Below are 18177 nucleotides of genomic sequence, written 5' to 3' on the forward strand. Positions count from 1 at the left end.
AGCATTGGTATTGGTGACAGGCACTTTATATATCACCTAAGAATACTTGAATATTGTTTCCCATTCTGGCTGCCCCATCTCATAAAGGATATAATGGAATTGGAAAAGATTCAGAGAAGGGCAACACAGATGATTAAATCTGGAACAACTGGGACTGGAACAACTTCCATATGAGGAGAAACTACAAAGATTAGGGTTGTTGAACTTAGAAAAGAGATGACTAAGGGGTGAGGGGGGATATGATAAAGATCTATAAAATTATGGATGGTGTAAAAAAATGACTAGATAAGTGTCATTTCCCCTTTCACACAATACAAAAACCAGGGTTCACCCAATGAAATTAATAGACAGTGGGTCTAATACAAACAAGAGAAAGTACTTTTTTACCCAATGCACAATTTATCGGGGAACTCATTGCCATGGGAAATTGTGATGGCTGAAAGTATAACTGAATTCAAAAGAGAACTGGATAAGTTCTTATGTAGCATTGGTATTGGTGACAGGCATTTTTTTGTGCAAGATGCATGAGTCCTGGCTGGATGGGAGCCTAAGCTGTTGCCACATGTATGGGAATGGAAAGGGGGACATGACCCACTTATTTCCTGATGCTTCTGTAGAGGCACATGCGGGCCTAGGATGGTGGGGGTTAGAGAAGAGCTCTCCCAGCCATGAACAGGCAAGATAGCTGCCAGCTGTAAGTTATGGTAAGGGAAACAGCCTTTCTTCTCCCCAATGTCTCCAGCTCCTTCTGCTTGCACCCCCTAGCAGAGCTACAAGTTGCTGCTTCTGGTGTTTTATTCTGTTCAGGCTCCTGAATGAGAGGAGGGCAGTGAAGCCAGGTAGGAAAGGTGGGTCAGGTTGTGCAGGAGACCCCCTTACGGATGTCCATAGCATACTTGAAGTTGACATAACATATAGTTAGAAAGCAAGATGTTTCCATTTTCTTTACTTGGCTCATAACAAATAAATCAGGCATAACTTCCAACCGTACTAGCTCGCTGTATTCAGGGTGTGTGTGTGTGTGTGTGTGGAGGGGAAGGTCACATTCATATTTGTTAAAAATTTTCGGTGTTCTGTGATCTCATGAGGACTGGAGTGCATGGGGCCAGCTTATTGATGGCTAAGTACTAATTTTCTCCTGGAATATTTAGTATTTCCATAGCTAATATTGGTTTCTAAAATGTATACGTACACAAACATGTCGTATCAAGAGCTGGGTGAACGAAAGCAGTATTGGGCAAATGGCTTGAAAATTTTGCACTATTACTCAACAAGTATTATGCAAGTAGCTCTGGTCACATCTCATCTCTGGACATATTTGTGATAGTTTACTCTGGGGTTATCAGATTGAATGATATAATGGGAGTAAAGGACACTCAGCACTTTGCAGAGTTGGGCTTTGAGTAAACATTCAACATATTTTAGACCATTCCAGTCCAATAAGTTTATTATTAAAATAATAATGGGGCGGGGGGGTGGGAGGAGAAAGCAATTTCCTTTGCGTTAGTGTTGGCAGCACATTCCATCAACTAAGAGCTGCTTTTAGTTTGTTTAGTAGTTTTCAGTAGCTCATTTTGGGGTGTACAATAATTCCATGATATCAAAAACCCTCCTAAGCCCAGTGAAATCAACAGTTGCTTCTGGCTTTGATTTTGTACTCCAAGATAGTCTTTCCCCCTCACTAATTGTTGTGGCAGTAATTCAACAGACCTGAGCTCCAAAAAGATCATTCATTCTGTAGCATTGATGTCAACAGATAATGTTCTATTTCCCAGGGCGGGCTTTCCATAAGTTATTTAACTTCATGCAACTGTGTTTATTTAAGTGGGCTGTTTCTTTCAGTACACTAGGAGAAGTAGCTTCAGAAGTTGGCAAACTGCTCTGAATATCTTTTGCCTTTCCCTAGATGGAGTGGACTGATCCACTGAGTTTCCTCCTCAGATACATTTAACAATTTAAAGGCGCAGTTTTCAAACATGCGTGCCCTGAGTTCATGGCCTACGTCAGTATTTAGCTTCAAGTGCTGGTTTAGAAGCCAAAGGCCCTCAGTTCAGCAAGGCACTTCAGCACATGTATAAAGTTAAACGTGGAACTAGTCCCATGGATTATGTACCTACTCGCATCCGTGCTGAATTGTGCCCTTAGCCCACTGTTCCTCAGGCTCATTTAGATTTGCTGATTCATGTATTTTCCCAAATGTTCTTACAAAGGTTAGTACACAGGGTACATTTTTAGCATGGAAAAACATTGTAGATTTGAACTTTTGGAAAATAATATTTTTGCATAATAGCTCAGTTATAGCAGATTTTTATGGTTACATACACTCTCTCCTTGGGAGTTTTATTCCTCAGACTTTTGGACTTTGCTGACTTTGACAGTGGTGAAAATTATAAAGTTGCATATTAAGAAAACAGAGGGGTGATGTCCTTTTCTACTATTTCTGGATGGCTGGCTGAACTGGCAAATAGATTGAACAGAGACAGTTGCCTTCAATAGCAGTAATAAATCAAGTTGCTATATAAGGCTATGGTGGCACACGGAAAATATGTAGAAGTTAGAAATACTTTCTGTTGGTAGAGACTTTAGTTTATGGGTTGTTAGATTAAAGACTGTAAATAAACCTCAACAAATAATTCTTCTTTAATTTAAATGTCTCAAGTTCTGGAAGAGTTTTAGATTTTCAGTCGTCAGTTTTCCATTTTTGCTAGGATTGCAAGCATCTATTACTGTTATCAAAGTAGTGTCCAGCAGTCCCAATGGAGACAAGAGCCACATTGTGCCAAATCTGAAGGTTGATTTTATAGTTCTCATTTACTTTACACAACCGATTTATAGCAACTGTTCTCATTTACTTTACACAACCGATCTCAAGGGTCCCTCACCGAGTGCTATACAGTAAAGGTGCCCTCACATAGACCTGCATGGTATATAACAAAATCCTCCACCTCAATTTTACCCAGCTGAATAAGGGCGTCTCATGGTACCAATCCTTACACTCACATTTTCAATAAGATGGCAGAAAGTGAGCAGAAAGGAGAGAAGAGGGATATTGATTTCCCCCACTCTGCACTGGACCCAAGAGCGAGATTGGTGAACCAAGGGGAGCAATCTGCTCCATCTTAATGCATGGAGCAGACTGTGCAGGTCCTGTGGATCACATGCAGCCTAGGGAAAATTGTGCTTCAGTCTAGTCTTGCACAGCTTAGTGCAGAAGAGCAAATTGGTAGAACAACTCAGCAGAAACAACATGCAGTCAAGCAAGTTTTTGCTCTGAACATATGTTTGTAATGTGAAAAGGTGAACAAAAACATAACAGAAAATGAAATAAAATGCCCCCAAGCTGGGGGTCCAACCATTTCCCAAGCACCAGTGTATTGTCCTTCCCAGGGGCACGTCTGCAAGGGGAGGAGCTGAACTGATGTTAAGTCCTCCTTTACTGGGGACGCTGCACCCTGTCACACATAGTTCACTCTTGAGCACCTTTGGTGATCCTCCTTCGGTGAGTTATTTTTCCAAGGAATGACTTCAATGTCAAAAATCTATGCTAGTGCCTTGTTTAACTTATCTGGAAGATCTTCTGCTGGCGCTAGCAATGAATCCTATGGGTGTCAAAGCATTCTGCAAGCTGATCCCTACACCAGATAGATGAAACAGTATAAAAAAATCTCTGGATAAGACTCCAGAATTTGTTAATTTCTCACATTTAAGCCAATTGTATCTGATTTTATTTTGTGACATACACACACACACACACACACACAGAGGCACCCTTTCTCCCCCACACATTATGAATTATAATTCTGGATGCTCTTTCTTTTCCTTCATTTTCTTGATTTTTTCAGGCAGAGTCTTTGTCCAGAACTCCACTCTGTTCCCTTTCAGAGTCTTTGCTTCCTTCTGCTGTAAATTCAATTCCAGGTATTGTTCATTCATGTCATACATTGGCCATTCCACCAAACCTTTGCCATTAGGATTTCTGCACACAGTAGAATGAAGAGGTGATACAGACGTGATATAGACCGGGAATGGGATAATCCATAACTTCTAGGCCTTCAATTTTAATCCAGCCCAGACTAACAAAACCACTTTCTTCTGACAGCTGTTCATTAGCATGTAAAATAAGTTAGTGGGCTCAGGTTAGCTTCTAATACAAGCACTTCCATAGCAGAGAAGTCATCACAATAATAGGCACTCTGAGGAGGTAGTGTGGTGTGGAGGATAGGGTGGAGGACTGGGACTCAGGAGATTTGGGGTACGTCTACACTACTGCAGCTATGCTGCTGTAGCAAAGACACTTCCTACATTGACGGAAGGGGTTTTTCCATTGATGTAGATAATCCACCTCTCTGAGAGGCAGGAGTTATGTCAAGGGAAGAATTCTACTATAGAGCTAGAGGTGTCTACTGTGGGGATTAGGTTGACATAACTATGTCGCATAGGGCACAAAATTTTCCCACAGCCCTGGAGCTAGCTAGGTAGACCTAGTGTGAGATGTAGATTAGGCCTTGGGTTCCATTCGAAGCTCTCAAGATGGTCCCAGGTCACAATTCCGACACGTTTTTAGTGAGGCTCTGGGTAGCAGCTTGCACTGTCATGCTGTACCTGTTCTGTGAATAAGCAGAGGACTGAAGTCTCTAGGGCTATCCATGAAGCTCCTTCGGAAACATTACAGGGTCTGCATAACTGGGCTGTTTAATTGGCTGTACGTTCAAATAGCAAAATTCTCTATTTGAAAAGAAGCCATGAATCTTACCCATTTCGAGCAAAGTTAGCCCAATATTTCATTATTGTCCTGCTGAGGTGTTTCTCTTCCTCCGTAGCATCTCTGAAAGCTGGGAATATCAAAGGAGGCTTTGTTTGAAAACAGGTAGTAGGTGTTGATTCAGAACCATCTTGCACCAACTACAGTTAACCTTTTGAATCTCGGTATTTTGTAGGCTGTCAGTCAAACTACTACTTTGAGGTTGGTGTTTGTGTGTGTGCGCGCGCACGCTAGAGAAAGGGAATGTATATGTCTATAGCCTCCAAAAAAGGGTTAAATGACCATATATTGCTGGATAAAAAGGAAGCCTGGATGTAAATCCATGTAGTCAGGTAAGGATTGGGAAAAAGTGTCACAAACAAAAACTACCCATTACTCTCCTATGCCAAATGAATCAAACAGAATAATTTGTGATGGGAGGAGCAAGAAGGAAATATATGTTTTTAATTTTACAAGTAGAATTTTGCAAGGATGATTTAAATATGGCCAAAGTCTGCCTTCTCATACACCCACTTGTGCAACTCTGCTGATTTTAGCAGGTCACAATACCTGTCAGCCCACAATACCAAAGGGAACAGCATATAGCTAACCAAGGGGTTCTCACAATTTTTGGGGGGCCCCCAGAATGCGGCCACCATCTCTTGCTAGTGGCCGCTCTGACAATTTTTCCTAAAATACTTAATTAACTTTAGGAAAAATAAATAAATATGCACATATCCATGTCCAAATCATTGTAATTTGTTTATGTAGAATCTTTCCCCCCAGACTCAATTAAAATAATGTACAGTTGTCTCTATTCTTTACTGGACCTAAACAGAATAGAATCACAAATAAGGTGCTTTGTACATTTGTGTCTTTTGCTTTTTTTTTGGTTGCTTCCCCTCTCCCCTGAAGACATGCTAGTAACTAAGTCTGCTGTGAAAAATGATATTAATAAACATACAAATATATCACTTTTCACAGCAGACTTACTCAGCTCCAGCAAGCCTTGGATGGGGAGGTGGATATGGAAGCAGCAGGGGCCAGGAACACTGGAGGTGGAGGTGTGTGACGTTGGGGCCAGAGCCTGCCACCATATGGTCGGGGAATGGACCCTGAAGCCCCGTGGCTGGAGCCTGCCGCCCACCACCCAAGGGCTGAAGCCTGACCCCACCAGCCCTGGGAGGGTGGGGAACTCACTGACTGCCTGCTCCTCCAGTTTGTGTGTCTCCAGAGGTGGGCAGGGCCCAACCACTGCTGGCGGCCCTGTGGGAGGGGGCCACTGCTTTGCCCACCCCCCCTCAATTACCCCCCAGGAGGCTGTGGCCGCAAGAAAAGTCCCTCGTCGCTGCATGTGGCCATGGTGGCTGCATCTGAGAAACAGTGGGCTAACCTGTGGTAATACTGGAACAATAAACATACATTATGTTACAAAATTCCATACCAAACAGTGAAGTCTCATCAGTAAGAAATGCTCCTCCAAAGACAAAACTAATTTCATCTCCATGATCCGCTTTTACAAAATCTGGTTTGAAACTTGCTGAACTTGGACGATGTTGGAATTCGTAAAAGTAGAGTGGATAGCCAGAGTCTAAGAGAAAACACAATTAAGATAAATAGAAAAAACACTATAAATCCACAAAGGTACCGAGCCTATTCAGTGCTGCATGGGGAATGGAAGTTGTAGATTTTAAAAAATAAAAAGACATCATATTACATTTTACAGTGAGAAGCTAAAACAATTCTAGGCATGTAACTGGAGACTGGAATCAATAGATTCTGACTTGAGTTTCAGATGAGACATGATCTCCAAACATAAAAGGAAGGATATCAGATTCAAAGCAGTTAATGGATCAAGCCCCAGACACATTAAAGATTTAATTTTGATCTATGAACCACTAAGAGAGTTCTTCTCTTTTGGAACAATGCAGAGCACAAACCAAAGGGCAGAGCACATGAGCATTGAGAGCAAAGCATTTTCAATCCCCCAATCTTGCTATGGAACCACCTTCCGGAAGAAATCAGCTGAATCTAGAATCTCATCATCTTTAGGAGACTCTGTAGAACCTCTTGAAAAAGCTTTTCCACCATAGCAAAAATGACACCAACAAAATCCCATTGATACAACCGCCCATCACCCCAAAAAAGAAGCTGAAACAAAACCAAACAAACAAAACAAAACACAAACACATACTCCAAGAAGAGTTTTTACCCCACAAAAGGAGAAGGACTAATGATGCCATGAAGTCTACTAGGGACTTTGCTGTTGCTGTCCATTTTACATGGAAGACAGCCAAATACTATGCTGACAGGTGGCAGTGTAAAATCCTAAAATAGCTAAATAGCTAAATGAGAGGGACCTGCATACAAAGGCTTTTCAGCTGCATCCAGTACCAAAGGGGGAACAGTTTGGGCACAGTGATTGTAAAAGATTAGGGAGCTATTACAGAAAAAATAATTAAAGCCTGCTTAACACAAGGAATACTTGAGTTCTGTCTTTGAGAGTTAAAGTGCTTATACAAGTGAAAGGTGGAAATATACTCACCGTAAGTATGTATATTCCTTGTCCCCAGTCCACTATTCAATCACCAAGATTAGGAAGAGCGCTGTGGCATTATGCCCCATATTCTTCATAGTAATATTATTATATGATTATGCTATAACTATGATATATTTTATGCAAGATAGATCAAGTAAGATATTGAAAATGTTATGATTCACTGAATACGAATATCCTACTTGTATGCATGTATTATTTTGGTATCTGAAGTTAGGAATATTGTCTATGCATCTATTACCAATGTGTTTACACCTGGGGAATGCCCACTAGACAGAATGCAATCAGTCTAAATGACTGGCTGGGAAGGGACATTAGCTTCTTCTAAGACCTGTTGTTCTCCCTAATCTCCCACCGGGGAGCCTTCCTGATGACACTACAAACAGCCTCCGAGTTATGGCTGCTGTGACCTTACAGGGACATGTGACCAAGTCACCTGGTTCTGGACTCCATCTTGGAATACCAGAGTTTTTCCCCTGAAAAGTGTAGGAACTAAGCCTAGAGACAAAAGAGTTCCCACATAGGCAAAAGCTATTTAAGGCAGGAGAGTAGCATCATTGTGGTTCTTCCATGCCTTCCTGCTGAAAGAGACTCCTGAAAACATCTGAGGCAGAAGGACTGAATTGGGGGGAAGGGCTGAACCCTGGCTAGGAGGATTTCTAGCCTGCGAAAGGAATACCTGGGGTTTTAAGATGCAAGCAAGTGCAGTTTGCCCTTTAAGAATCTCTGCAACTGGCTTAAATCGTCATTTAGGATGAGAATTTGCTACTCATATCCAATCTCTTAGTATATTAAGCTTAGATTGCATTTTGTTTATTTGCTAGGTAATTTGCTTTGATCTGTTTGCTATCCCGTATAATCACTTAAAATCTATCTTTTGTAGTTAATAAACTTGTTTTTGTTTTGTCTAAAACAAGTGTGTGGAAATCATAACTTTGGGCAGAAAGCTGTTGCATATCTGTCTCCACGCTGAGAGGGTGAATTTTATGAGCTTACGCTGTATAGTTCTCTGTGCAGCACAAGATGGAATAAATCCAGAGGGGTGTAGGTGCCTGGGAAGCTGGTAAGTGTCCTAGCTGTATAGCCTTCCCATGCAGGGGCTGGTCAGAAGGCCTGTCTGCATGTTATTACAGCTGGGTGTGTCCCTATCTGTGTGCTAGTGAAAGTGTGAGACCGGGACGTATCTGCAGCTTGTCACAGCATTACAGGGTAAGTGGGACCCCAAGCTGATGGGTCAGGGGGAGGGGGGACGTCAGTGGTACTCCAGTTCCAGGCAGCACCCTGGGGGGAACCCATCACAAAGCACATTAAAAAGTGACCCAATAATCTTCAATAATGAATACAACTGAGAACACTTGGCCTAACCGGAAAGAGCGGTGACCAAATTGAAATCAGATCATGGACGTATTAAGTATGCCATGTGAAATCAAGTGGCAATTGAATCTTGGTAGGTTTGAACTTGTGACCTTTTATTTAATAAATATTAACTAGAAACTCACCTCTGTGATAATTAGATGTTTTTATAGCTGGAACTAAAAACATTGCATCTCCCAACAAATCCAGAAACTGGTCCCGCAGAGCGACAGGGTCGTCTGTGTCTCCCAGATACTCGTCTGTTATCAGAGACACAAATTCAGCTGGCACAGACTGGAAGGAAGGATAAGGAGAAGAAATTAACCAAAAACCATTAAAAAGAAGTGTCAGTCTCTAGAATTCCATGTCAGCAATTAGCTTGTAAATATCTTTTTTTAAAATCAGAACCAGACAGCCCAGCAATAAATGTACCTTTTGAGAACAACCCCTATTTGTGCCCAGCTTTGTGTTAAGTACATGCAGATAAGTAGGTGTCCAGGTGTGAAAAATGCACATAGGCCCTTCAGCATCTGTGGGATTTTTAAAAAATGTATGTACAAAAAACCCCGAAAAACTCCCCTAAGTCCTAAATGTTCAACACATCTGAAAAGAAAGAGACATGAGAAAAATCTGCAGGTCTCTTACCAAGAACGGGTGCAACATTTGTAATGTTGAGAGGATGGTTTCTTTATGCATCCCCTCCTTCAAGCCAGGTATGTCGGATGACTACACAGGAACATATTAAAAGTAATCGTTTATGTTTATATAGCCCAAGAGCCTTAACAACTACACAGAGATTTACATATAAACCCACAAACGAAAGGTTCTGTATAACACAGGAACTGCCATTCTGGATCAGACCCAAGGTCCATCTACTACACTATTAGGTCTCAAACAGTGGTCAAGACCATGTGATTCAGAGGAAGGTGTAAGAACCACATAGTAGGCAGGTGTGGGTAATCTGTCTCCCGCCCTCCACCCGAATCATGTCTCATTGTGATCTCTAATAGTTAGAGACTGATTTAAGACCGTAAATGTGAGATTTCACATCCCTTCCAAAATGACAACAACAATTCTGGATACTCTTATCATATGTGTGTCCAATCCCTTTTTTGAGTCTTGCTAGGTTCTAGTTAAGGTTAGAAAAGTATATACAAAATATAGAATAAGTAAAGCTTTTGCCAAGTTTTTAGGGAAAGGTAGATCTAGATATAAATTCCTAAAGTTCTCACTATAAGGTAAATCAAACTCAAGCTATGGGAGTTCTCCTGGTACAAGAGGCTCTCAGTTTAGAGAAACCTGCAGCTGGTGATGTGGAGAGAGTGAGGTTGTAAACTCCTGAAGTTGAATTGCAAAGCACAAAGTAGTAGTGACACAGAGAAACCAACTTTTTTTGATGTATGCATGCCTCAAAAGCTTTATTTATTAATTAACAAAAACAGTGGTTTCCCCTGCATGATTTAACATTTGAATATTTTCTAATTTTCAAAGAGGTAAGTGATTTGGGGTGCCTTAACTTATTTTTGGATGTCCAGTCTGAGGCCCTTAAATGTGCCTGATTGCCAGAGAGTGGCACTCAGCGCTTTCTAACAAACAATCTGGGCATCCAAAATCACTAGTCAATTTTGAAAATTCTGGCCATCAGATCTTCATTTCCCTCTCTTTGCTGGAGGACCATGGCAAAATTCTTAGAGGTGGTGACATCAGATGCTCCTATAATCTGAGCTTGTGTGTGTGTGTGTGTGTGTGTGTGTTGGGGGGAGCCCGGTGAGGAATGTTGATCATTACTTTAATTTCCTGTCTTTTCTAATTCTTAGACTTAATTTTCCTCTACTCTATCCTCCATGTCAGAGGAGGTCTATGTATGTAACAACTCTGGGATCCTTCAGAATGAAAGGCCCTCTGTGAACATAAAGTAATTTTTTGGAAAGAGTGAAAACTCCTATAAAAATGTGCAGGAGCAGCTTGCGGGGGGGAGGGGGGGAAGAAGGCCTAGCCTAAACAAGAATGGGTGACCAAATTTCGTTTTTAATAGGAGAGGAGGCTGGTACAAAAAGGTTTGGGAAATGTGCCACTAATATGCAGTTAATGCAAAGACTGCTGTAGAAGAGCCATTAGAAATTACTTACGAAAGGAAGCATCCAGCCATATTCACGATTATTTATTCCTATTATATATGGGACAGCACTGAAGTCTTTGTCAGCCATTAACTCTTCAGGGTTCTTCTGAATAAACATGCCATCTATAACTGCTGGAATAATTCCGACTTGCTGGAGGAGAAAAAAAAACGCATTTTTAGAGCCCTGTTCAGATACAAAATTTATATCCAATCTGCGACCCGCAAAAATGGTCCATGGATATCTGTGGATATAAGCGGATATCTGTGGATTTGTAGGTCTCTACACATTTTCAATTGTTATCATAGAATCATAGAATATCAGGGTTGGAAGGGACCCCACAAGGTCATCTAGTCCAACCCCCTGCTCAAAGCAGACTTACTGGTTTTCCTGTAGACAATATTGCAAAGTTTCAACTGAGACCAGACTAAAAAAAAAAATCAGACAAATATTAGTAACAGTGTGATGGGGTGGACTAGGTCCTGAGGCCCCCTGCTGGAGGCCTTGTGGCCCTACCACACCTCACCCCAAAAAAGGGCAGTGGAGAGGGTCCTCCCAGCTGCCTAGAGTGGCTGTATGGGAGGCAGCCAAGCAGGGCCCAGCAGGCTAGTATAAGAAGAGCTGCAGGGCCAGACTAAGAGCAGTTCCTTGCTTGAGCTGGAGGAGAGTGGATGGTTCTCTGAACTGGCTGCTGGGAGTCCACCAGGACAAGGCCCAGAGGTAAAGGTGAAGAATGTGCTGGAGCCACGGGGAAGTAGCCCATGGAATTAGAGCAGCAATGCAGACTATTTAAAGGGACATTGTGGTTGGCTGCTATCTATTGTGTCCCAGGGCTGGGACCTGGAGTAGAGGTTGGACCCAGGTTCCCCGCCAGCCACTAGGAAAGTGGCCTGGACTTTGAGGCACCCCAGAAGGGGAACTGAACTGTAGTGGCCCAACTGAAGAGCTGGGGCCAGAAAGGCCCTGAGAGGGCAAAGTCACTACCTCCAGGGGAGGAGCCCTGGGCACTGCTCTATTTTGAAGCAGGAAAAACTTGAGGGAGACATTACAGAGAGCACTGGGAGAGGCCCCTGCTGGACTTTTTGCTTTTATCTCACAGACAGACTGTGTATGACTCGGCCAGAGGGCTGAGTCACCGAAGACCCACCACAAACAGAGAGAGAGAGAATGCAGGCACACACACTTGGCCGGGGGTGCTTGTGAAAGGTGAGTGTGACCCTGTTACAAACAGTTATGCAAAAAAAATTATGAGGCTGGTCCCAGTTCAGCCCAGAGACACCTCTATGGATGTCAGTGCCATTATAACTGCGTGCACTGTGGCTGCATTTGATATCTCACCGTCAGCCTCACCCACCTGTTGTTGTTGAAAGTTCAAAATCATTTCTTCTTCTGGTTTCTTCCTTAGGCAATGAACCATGGCAGCTGAACTGGAGGTGTCACAGCCAGTTATGTTAGTGACTATCTGCAATTATTTACAAATAAAAAAAATTAGAACTTTTAAAATCTTTTAGGTTCTAGGGATATTACGTTAAATAGTAAAAACAAGAAAGTGTTACAAGGAATAGAAAATGGAATTTGTGAAGCTAACATAGCACACACACTTACAAGTCCATCTTTAATGAGCACCAATTTTTCCATAACATGCACCTGAAGTCGTAGAGTGGGATTGTCAAAACTGCTCATTGTTAGCCTAATTGATTTAGTCCTATGCCAGATGCTTTTTGAAAAATCTCACCCATAACATAGAATACTAGCTGAATATGCTTACAAATCAACTTGGTAGGTCTGGAATCTAAACAAGAGACCAAATGATAAGTGTAAAAAACATGTTGTTTTAAATGGACATTTATAAACCTCACAAGAAATGAACAAAGCTAAGCCCAGCACTCTAGTTTCACATAACTGATCATCTTGTCTGATCATTGGCATGAGTTTAGAATAAAGTACCCTGCATCTCTTTCTGAACTGCTTGGCTGCTTTTGGTTTTTGTAATATTATTTTAAAAAAATATTTTAGATTGATTGCTGTTTTATTGGACAATCTCTGGAGTGCTCATAGTCTACTGAAGCAGACTTATATTCCCCAGCATGAGCCCTTCATACATAGCTACATACAAAGTTTTAAGTCAAAAACTGAATCTGAGGGGGAAGGGAAGGAGGAAACCCGCAAAGGAGAGAGATGACAGTTTCCACGTAGGAAAAACAATATGTAACATTTGAAGGATGGAATCTGACCTCTGTGTAATAGGTTGCAATGCACATGATGAAGCTTCAAAGAATGTAGCCTAACAAAGAAAAAATGTTAACTCCTCTGGAATGAGACACAGAGCTTAGAGGGCAGATGATGTGTCATCATAACTGTGCTGCTTCATTAACCTAGTCAGTAAGAATGGGTATATCAGAACCTTAGCAATCACTTCAGGATGTGAACTGAACACAGCAGAAGGAAGTACAACTCCACTCTCAGAGATGGCTTTATGGAACAAGCCCTTGGCCAAAGGAGAGAGAACCTGGAAGAGATGGAAAAAAGTAGGGTTCAAACATTATAGTCAGTTTACAGTAGAGATGGACCCAGGCTTCCAATTTCAGATGGACATGCAACCTTTCCCAGAGTTTGGGGTGGTTGTTCCTATTTGGGGGGTTGGTTCAGTTGTCAGACTTAATGCAATGTAGGATGGATACTCATTTTTATTCCCAACGTAAAGTAAAACCAGGAGTTTGCGGTGGAGGAGGGGAAGGTGTTTCAAAGCCTCATCTGTATCCATTATAGCATTTGAGGGGAAGGGTGGCCTTGTGACTAAAGGGAAGACAGGAATTCTATATCTGGCTCTGCCACTGGCCTGCTATGCCCTTAACCTCTCTATGACTCAGTTACCCCATCTGTACAATAGGCATAATACTTCCCAACTTCTCAGCAGCATTATGAGACTCGATCAGTCAGTGTTTGTAACACACTGAAACCCATGGATGGAAGGCAGCAGAGAAATGCAAAATATTGCATAAATCACTATAAAACCTACAAGGCCAGAAACACTAATGCCTCCTGCAGACTCTCCAAATATTGTGACAGATCCTGGATCTCCTCTAAAATGTATGATATTCTCTTGAATCCACTGGAGCGCTGCCACTTGATCCAAAAAGCCCCAGTTTCCATGAACTTGTTCATCACCAGTACTGAAAGCAAGAGGATTCTAAGTAAGTCCCAACAGACTTTATTTTGCTGTTATTAAGTTTATGGTTCTATCTCCAGAAAACAAAAATAATCACTATGTACATTGTTTAGAATAACCTTATTGAAGATATGTATTTCTACAAGCCTACCTCTATAAATACCTACAGAGAATGGGCCTAATTCAACTCTGGGGTAACTTCCCCTTAGGTGAGTGAAGTAACTTCCGGTTTGAATTTGGCCCAAGTTAACTAAGATACATAAACTTTTTCCAGTTTGTGGTCTGACTTTTGGTTATAGGTTTCTGTGCATTTCTGGGTTATGAAAACAAAAATCCCCCAAAAATGCAGAACTTGAAAGGGTTTATGGCAAGTCTATACTTAAAACACTGCACGGCTGCAGCTGCACCTCTGTAGCACTGAAGTGAGGATGCGCCTACCCTGACTTGAGGGAGCTCTCCTGTCGTTGCTGTAGTTAATCCACTTCCCGGAAACGTAGTAGCTCTCCCATCAACATAGCGCTGTCTACACAGAGGGATTAAGGTTAGTGTCACTATGCTGCTCAAGGGTGTGGATTTTTCACATCTCTGAGCAGCCTAGTTATACTGACATAGGTCTGTAGTACAGATGGATCTTAGTGCTGTTATTCAAGGGTCTCTCTAGAGGTTAGGAACACAGTCAGGCCATGCATTAAATGTACATTATAGACAATGGCTATTAGCATCACCCACTCTCAATGCACAATTTGTCTCCCAAAAGTTAACACTATTTCAGCGGATATAATGACATTTGCTATGGGTTTAAAACCTTCAAATTGACGAGAATGATACCAAACCTACCTTGTACAATAAGCCAGTCAAGTGAGGAACATCATTATGTAATGGGATCCCATGACGATAAATAGAGGTTCTTGAAAGAATGAACCTATACACATGCTCCTGTATCTCACATGAGCTGTCATGGAGCCGTCATTTGAAGAGGCAGGCATGTAAATTAGTTCTTTTGGACAAATATTTAGAGGAATGCAGTAGAACAGTGCTCCTACTGTTGATATTTAATATTTTATCATTAAAATGTTTCACCCATTATATCCTTCTATACAAACTGTTTGTATTTTAATGGGCATGTGATGATACAAAGACTCACCTAAAGAATCCAGTGATACCTAATCAATTCTGGATAGTTACCACCACCAAATTCTCATAGGCAGATAATCCAGACCCATCAAACATTGAAGCTCCACCCATCAACAGATCTCCTCCATGGATCCACACAATAACCTGAAAAGAACAATCTGGTTACAGCTCTCTCTAGCTGTGACATCTCTGATCTTGTATGTAAAAACCCAAATCAGTACATTGCAGATTGAAGTTCTAATGCAGATGCACTAACTGAAGATTGGACATAAGCTAGTGCTCATGTTACACAGACTGTCCGGGAGACTAAAATCCATCCAACAGGAAAAACAAGGGCAGAGGCAGAGCCGCTTTTCTTCAGGTGTGGTCAGTTACATAAAGCTTAGATAAACATGGGCTACGTTGACCCCTATTCTGAGATTTAGACTGCTGAAATGCAGACATGAATTATATGAAAGGGAGGCATGGTCCAATAGAGCTAGAGATGCTGGCTCTCATACAGATTCCCTTTGTGGCCATAGGCAAGTCATTTAACCTTTTCTGCCTTATCTGTAAAATGGGAATAATGACAAATAGCAAGCTAATTCCCACATTACTCCTAGGAGTTAATTATTGCTTGTAAAGCACTATGTAAGTGATATGGTAGGATTCAGAAAGGCTTTTGAAAGACATTAAGAAGGAACCTGTAATAGTTTAGATACAACTCTCAATTATGTCTTTCCAACAAAAACACACTTCCCTCCCCAACTCTTAAACAATGAATGGTGTGTAAAAAGCCTGGAGGAGTAGATCAAGGGAAAGGACCTCTTTCTCCTCTTCTGGAGACCTGCCAGAAACATTACTTCCAAAACAGCTTTCTTAAAAACTACTCTTTAACTTGAATTTTGGCTAGTGAGTACTTCCAGCTCTACAAAATTAAGGGAATGCAGACGTTGTCTTGGCTGCTGTTCAGTACTATTGGAGGAGATCTCTGAGCACTTGTAATAATTGCCCATGGTTTGAAAACATTACATTTGTACAGTAGCTTTGCTTACAGGTAACTTGGCTTTCTCATTGGAATGGGCAGGTGTATAAATATTCAGGTACAAACAGTCTTCAGAAATTGGAAAGTTAAGTTGTTTAGTTGGAAAAATTTCTTCAAATTTTTCCAGCATCACCTGGTCTTGTGAGCACCTTAAAGAACAGAAAGGAGAAGAAGGTTCTTCACTATTATGACAAAAATATCCATTATCAGTTTCACTGGAGGATGTTGCATTTCATCAGACATTTTTTAAAAAATAATTTAAAAAATTTAAATCATGATTCTTTTTATTTAAAATCAGATTTTTTTTAAAGTTTACATGCTGTTAGTTCTTTCTTCCCATCTTATAGTCTGAAATTGCGAATGTGGATGTTTTGTACTTGTTTCATCAATTAGTTTGCCGATTAGCAGAATTTCAGTTTTTACAGGGAGACTTTTTTCTAGTAAAAGTTTCATGGGGGGGCCCTGATTTAGCGAACACACGTGCTTAACTTCACTGTTGTAGGTATACCCACTGAAATCAACTCAGCTAGTTATGGGAATATAGATAGTGTTTGCAGGGTCAGGGCATTAAAATGCTCATCTCTGTTGAAAAAGTCAAACACAGGGCTTCATTAACATCCTTATAGTGATAACTCCACAAACCCAACCCTAAAACTGATAGCAAATAGCACATGCTATATTTTCAACTAACACTACTTTCCAATATACTGACCTTTGTGATGAGGCAAGGCCAGATGGCTATAGAAAAGTAGTCTTATTGGGATCCGGGAAGTGGGCGGGTGAAGCCCGTCCACCGCTAAAGGATCCCCCCCAGCCTAAAAGGGGGATCCACAGGACCTAGATACCCAAAAAATTCCAGGGGACAACTAATGAAATAAAAGGGACAAGAGTGCGGTCAAAGGGTCAAACGAAGGGAATCGGACGGGGACACCGAGCAGAGAACCCCGGACAGCGCCCACTGCTCCTCAAAGGCGTCAAGGGAGTCAGAGGACGCTGCCCAGAGGAACTCTGCCCAGATTCGTGAACGGACCGAGGATTGGAAATAGGCCCCACAGTCACAGGAGACTCCATCAGCCAACCTCCTCACTCTGGTGTTATAGATGGCCATTTTTGCTAGGGCCAGGAGGAGATTGACCAGGAGATCCCGTGACTTTGTGGGGCCACGGATAGGGAGTGCATAAATGAGAAGGTGAGGGGAGAAGTGCAACCAAAAATGTAATAAAATATTGGGGAGGAGCCGGAATAGGGGCTGCAGCTTGGCACACTCCAAGTATATATGTGCCAGGGTATCCTTCACGCCGCAAAAGGGGCAGGTGTCTGGGATTGAGGTGAACCGCGCCAAATACACGCCCGTGCTCACGGCTCTGTGAAGGAGCCGCCAACTGACATCCCCGGCGGGCCTTGGAACTAAGGTGGAATATAGGCTGGCCCACTGGGGCTCCTCACCCTCCAAAGGTGGCAGGAGGTCCCGCCATTTTGTAGCGGGGCGGGACAAGAGGGTGAGGGCGTGAAGGGTGTGGAGCACGAGCGTGTAGAGATGTTTTCTTGGCGCGGTTTGAAAGCAGACCGGCTGCATCTCGTGCTGGACGGGCGGCAATTGGGTTAGGGTTCAGTCGCTGACACAGGGTGAAATTCCGGCTCCTCTTGGTGTACTGGGGAGGTGGGGATACAACAACATTTGGGGTGCAGTGAAAAAGGTTGAAACTAAAATGGGGAGTTGCACAAGCGCATGGGAGGGGGCATGGGCACACGGAGCAAGGGGCTAAGCAGGCTGGAGGTAGGGCAGGGAAACCAAGGGGCTAGCCTCAGAGACTGGGGTGGGGCAAACAAACAGAGGCTGCAGGAGGAAATGGGCGGGGCAGCCAAACAAACTGAAGGTAGTAAGCAGGGACTGGGGCATAAGAGGGACAAAAGCTGCAAAGCACAAATGGGGAAGGTAGTAAAGGGCAAAGCTGGGGGGTAGGCAGTCCGGGGGGGGCACGTGCATCCACATGCACTTGCACAAGTCTTTTTAGGCTGGCTGCTGCTTCTGGCCCAAAGGGTGGAAATAGGGCGTGGCAAGCCAAGCAAGCAGCTGAGTCC

The 18177-nt window shown here is 42.4% G+C and overlaps 1 protein-coding gene and 1 long non-coding RNA gene across 2 annotated transcripts in view; one reads left to right on the forward strand and one right to left on the reverse strand.

Annotated features, from left to right (window-relative positions):
• Positions 1–3278: 3278 nt before the first annotated feature.
• LOC119841135 (fatty acyl-CoA hydrolase precursor, medium chain-like) overlaps positions 3279–18177 on the reverse strand; it is a 33809-nt gene continuing 18910 nt past the window's right edge. The window contains 11 exon segments of the mRNA XM_043495309.1: positions 3279–3976; positions 4754–4832; positions 6186–6332; positions 8798–8945; positions 9297–9377; positions 10781–10924; positions 12129–12230; positions 13173–13277; positions 13788–13941; positions 15082–15215; positions 16106–16244. Coding sequence (XP_043351244.1) covers positions 3793–3976; positions 4754–4832; positions 6186–6332; positions 8798–8945; positions 9297–9377; positions 10781–10924; positions 12129–12230; positions 13173–13277; positions 13788–13941; positions 15082–15215; positions 16106–16244 — 1417 coding nt within the window. The 3' untranslated portion in view covers positions 3279–3792.
• LOC119841136 lies at positions 11147–12738 on the forward strand. Its single transcript, XR_005288425.2, has 3 exons — positions 11147–11488; positions 11868–11974; positions 12174–12738. It is a non-coding gene; the product is annotated as an uncharacterized LOC119841136 (long non-coding RNA).

Source organism: Dermochelys coriacea, chromosome 12 (genome assembly GCF_009764565.3).
Source record: "Dermochelys coriacea isolate rDerCor1 chromosome 12, rDerCor1.pri.v4, whole genome shotgun sequence".
In the NCBI taxonomy this organism is placed as follows: domain Eukaryota; kingdom Metazoa; phylum Chordata; order Testudines; family Dermochelyidae; genus Dermochelys; species Dermochelys coriacea.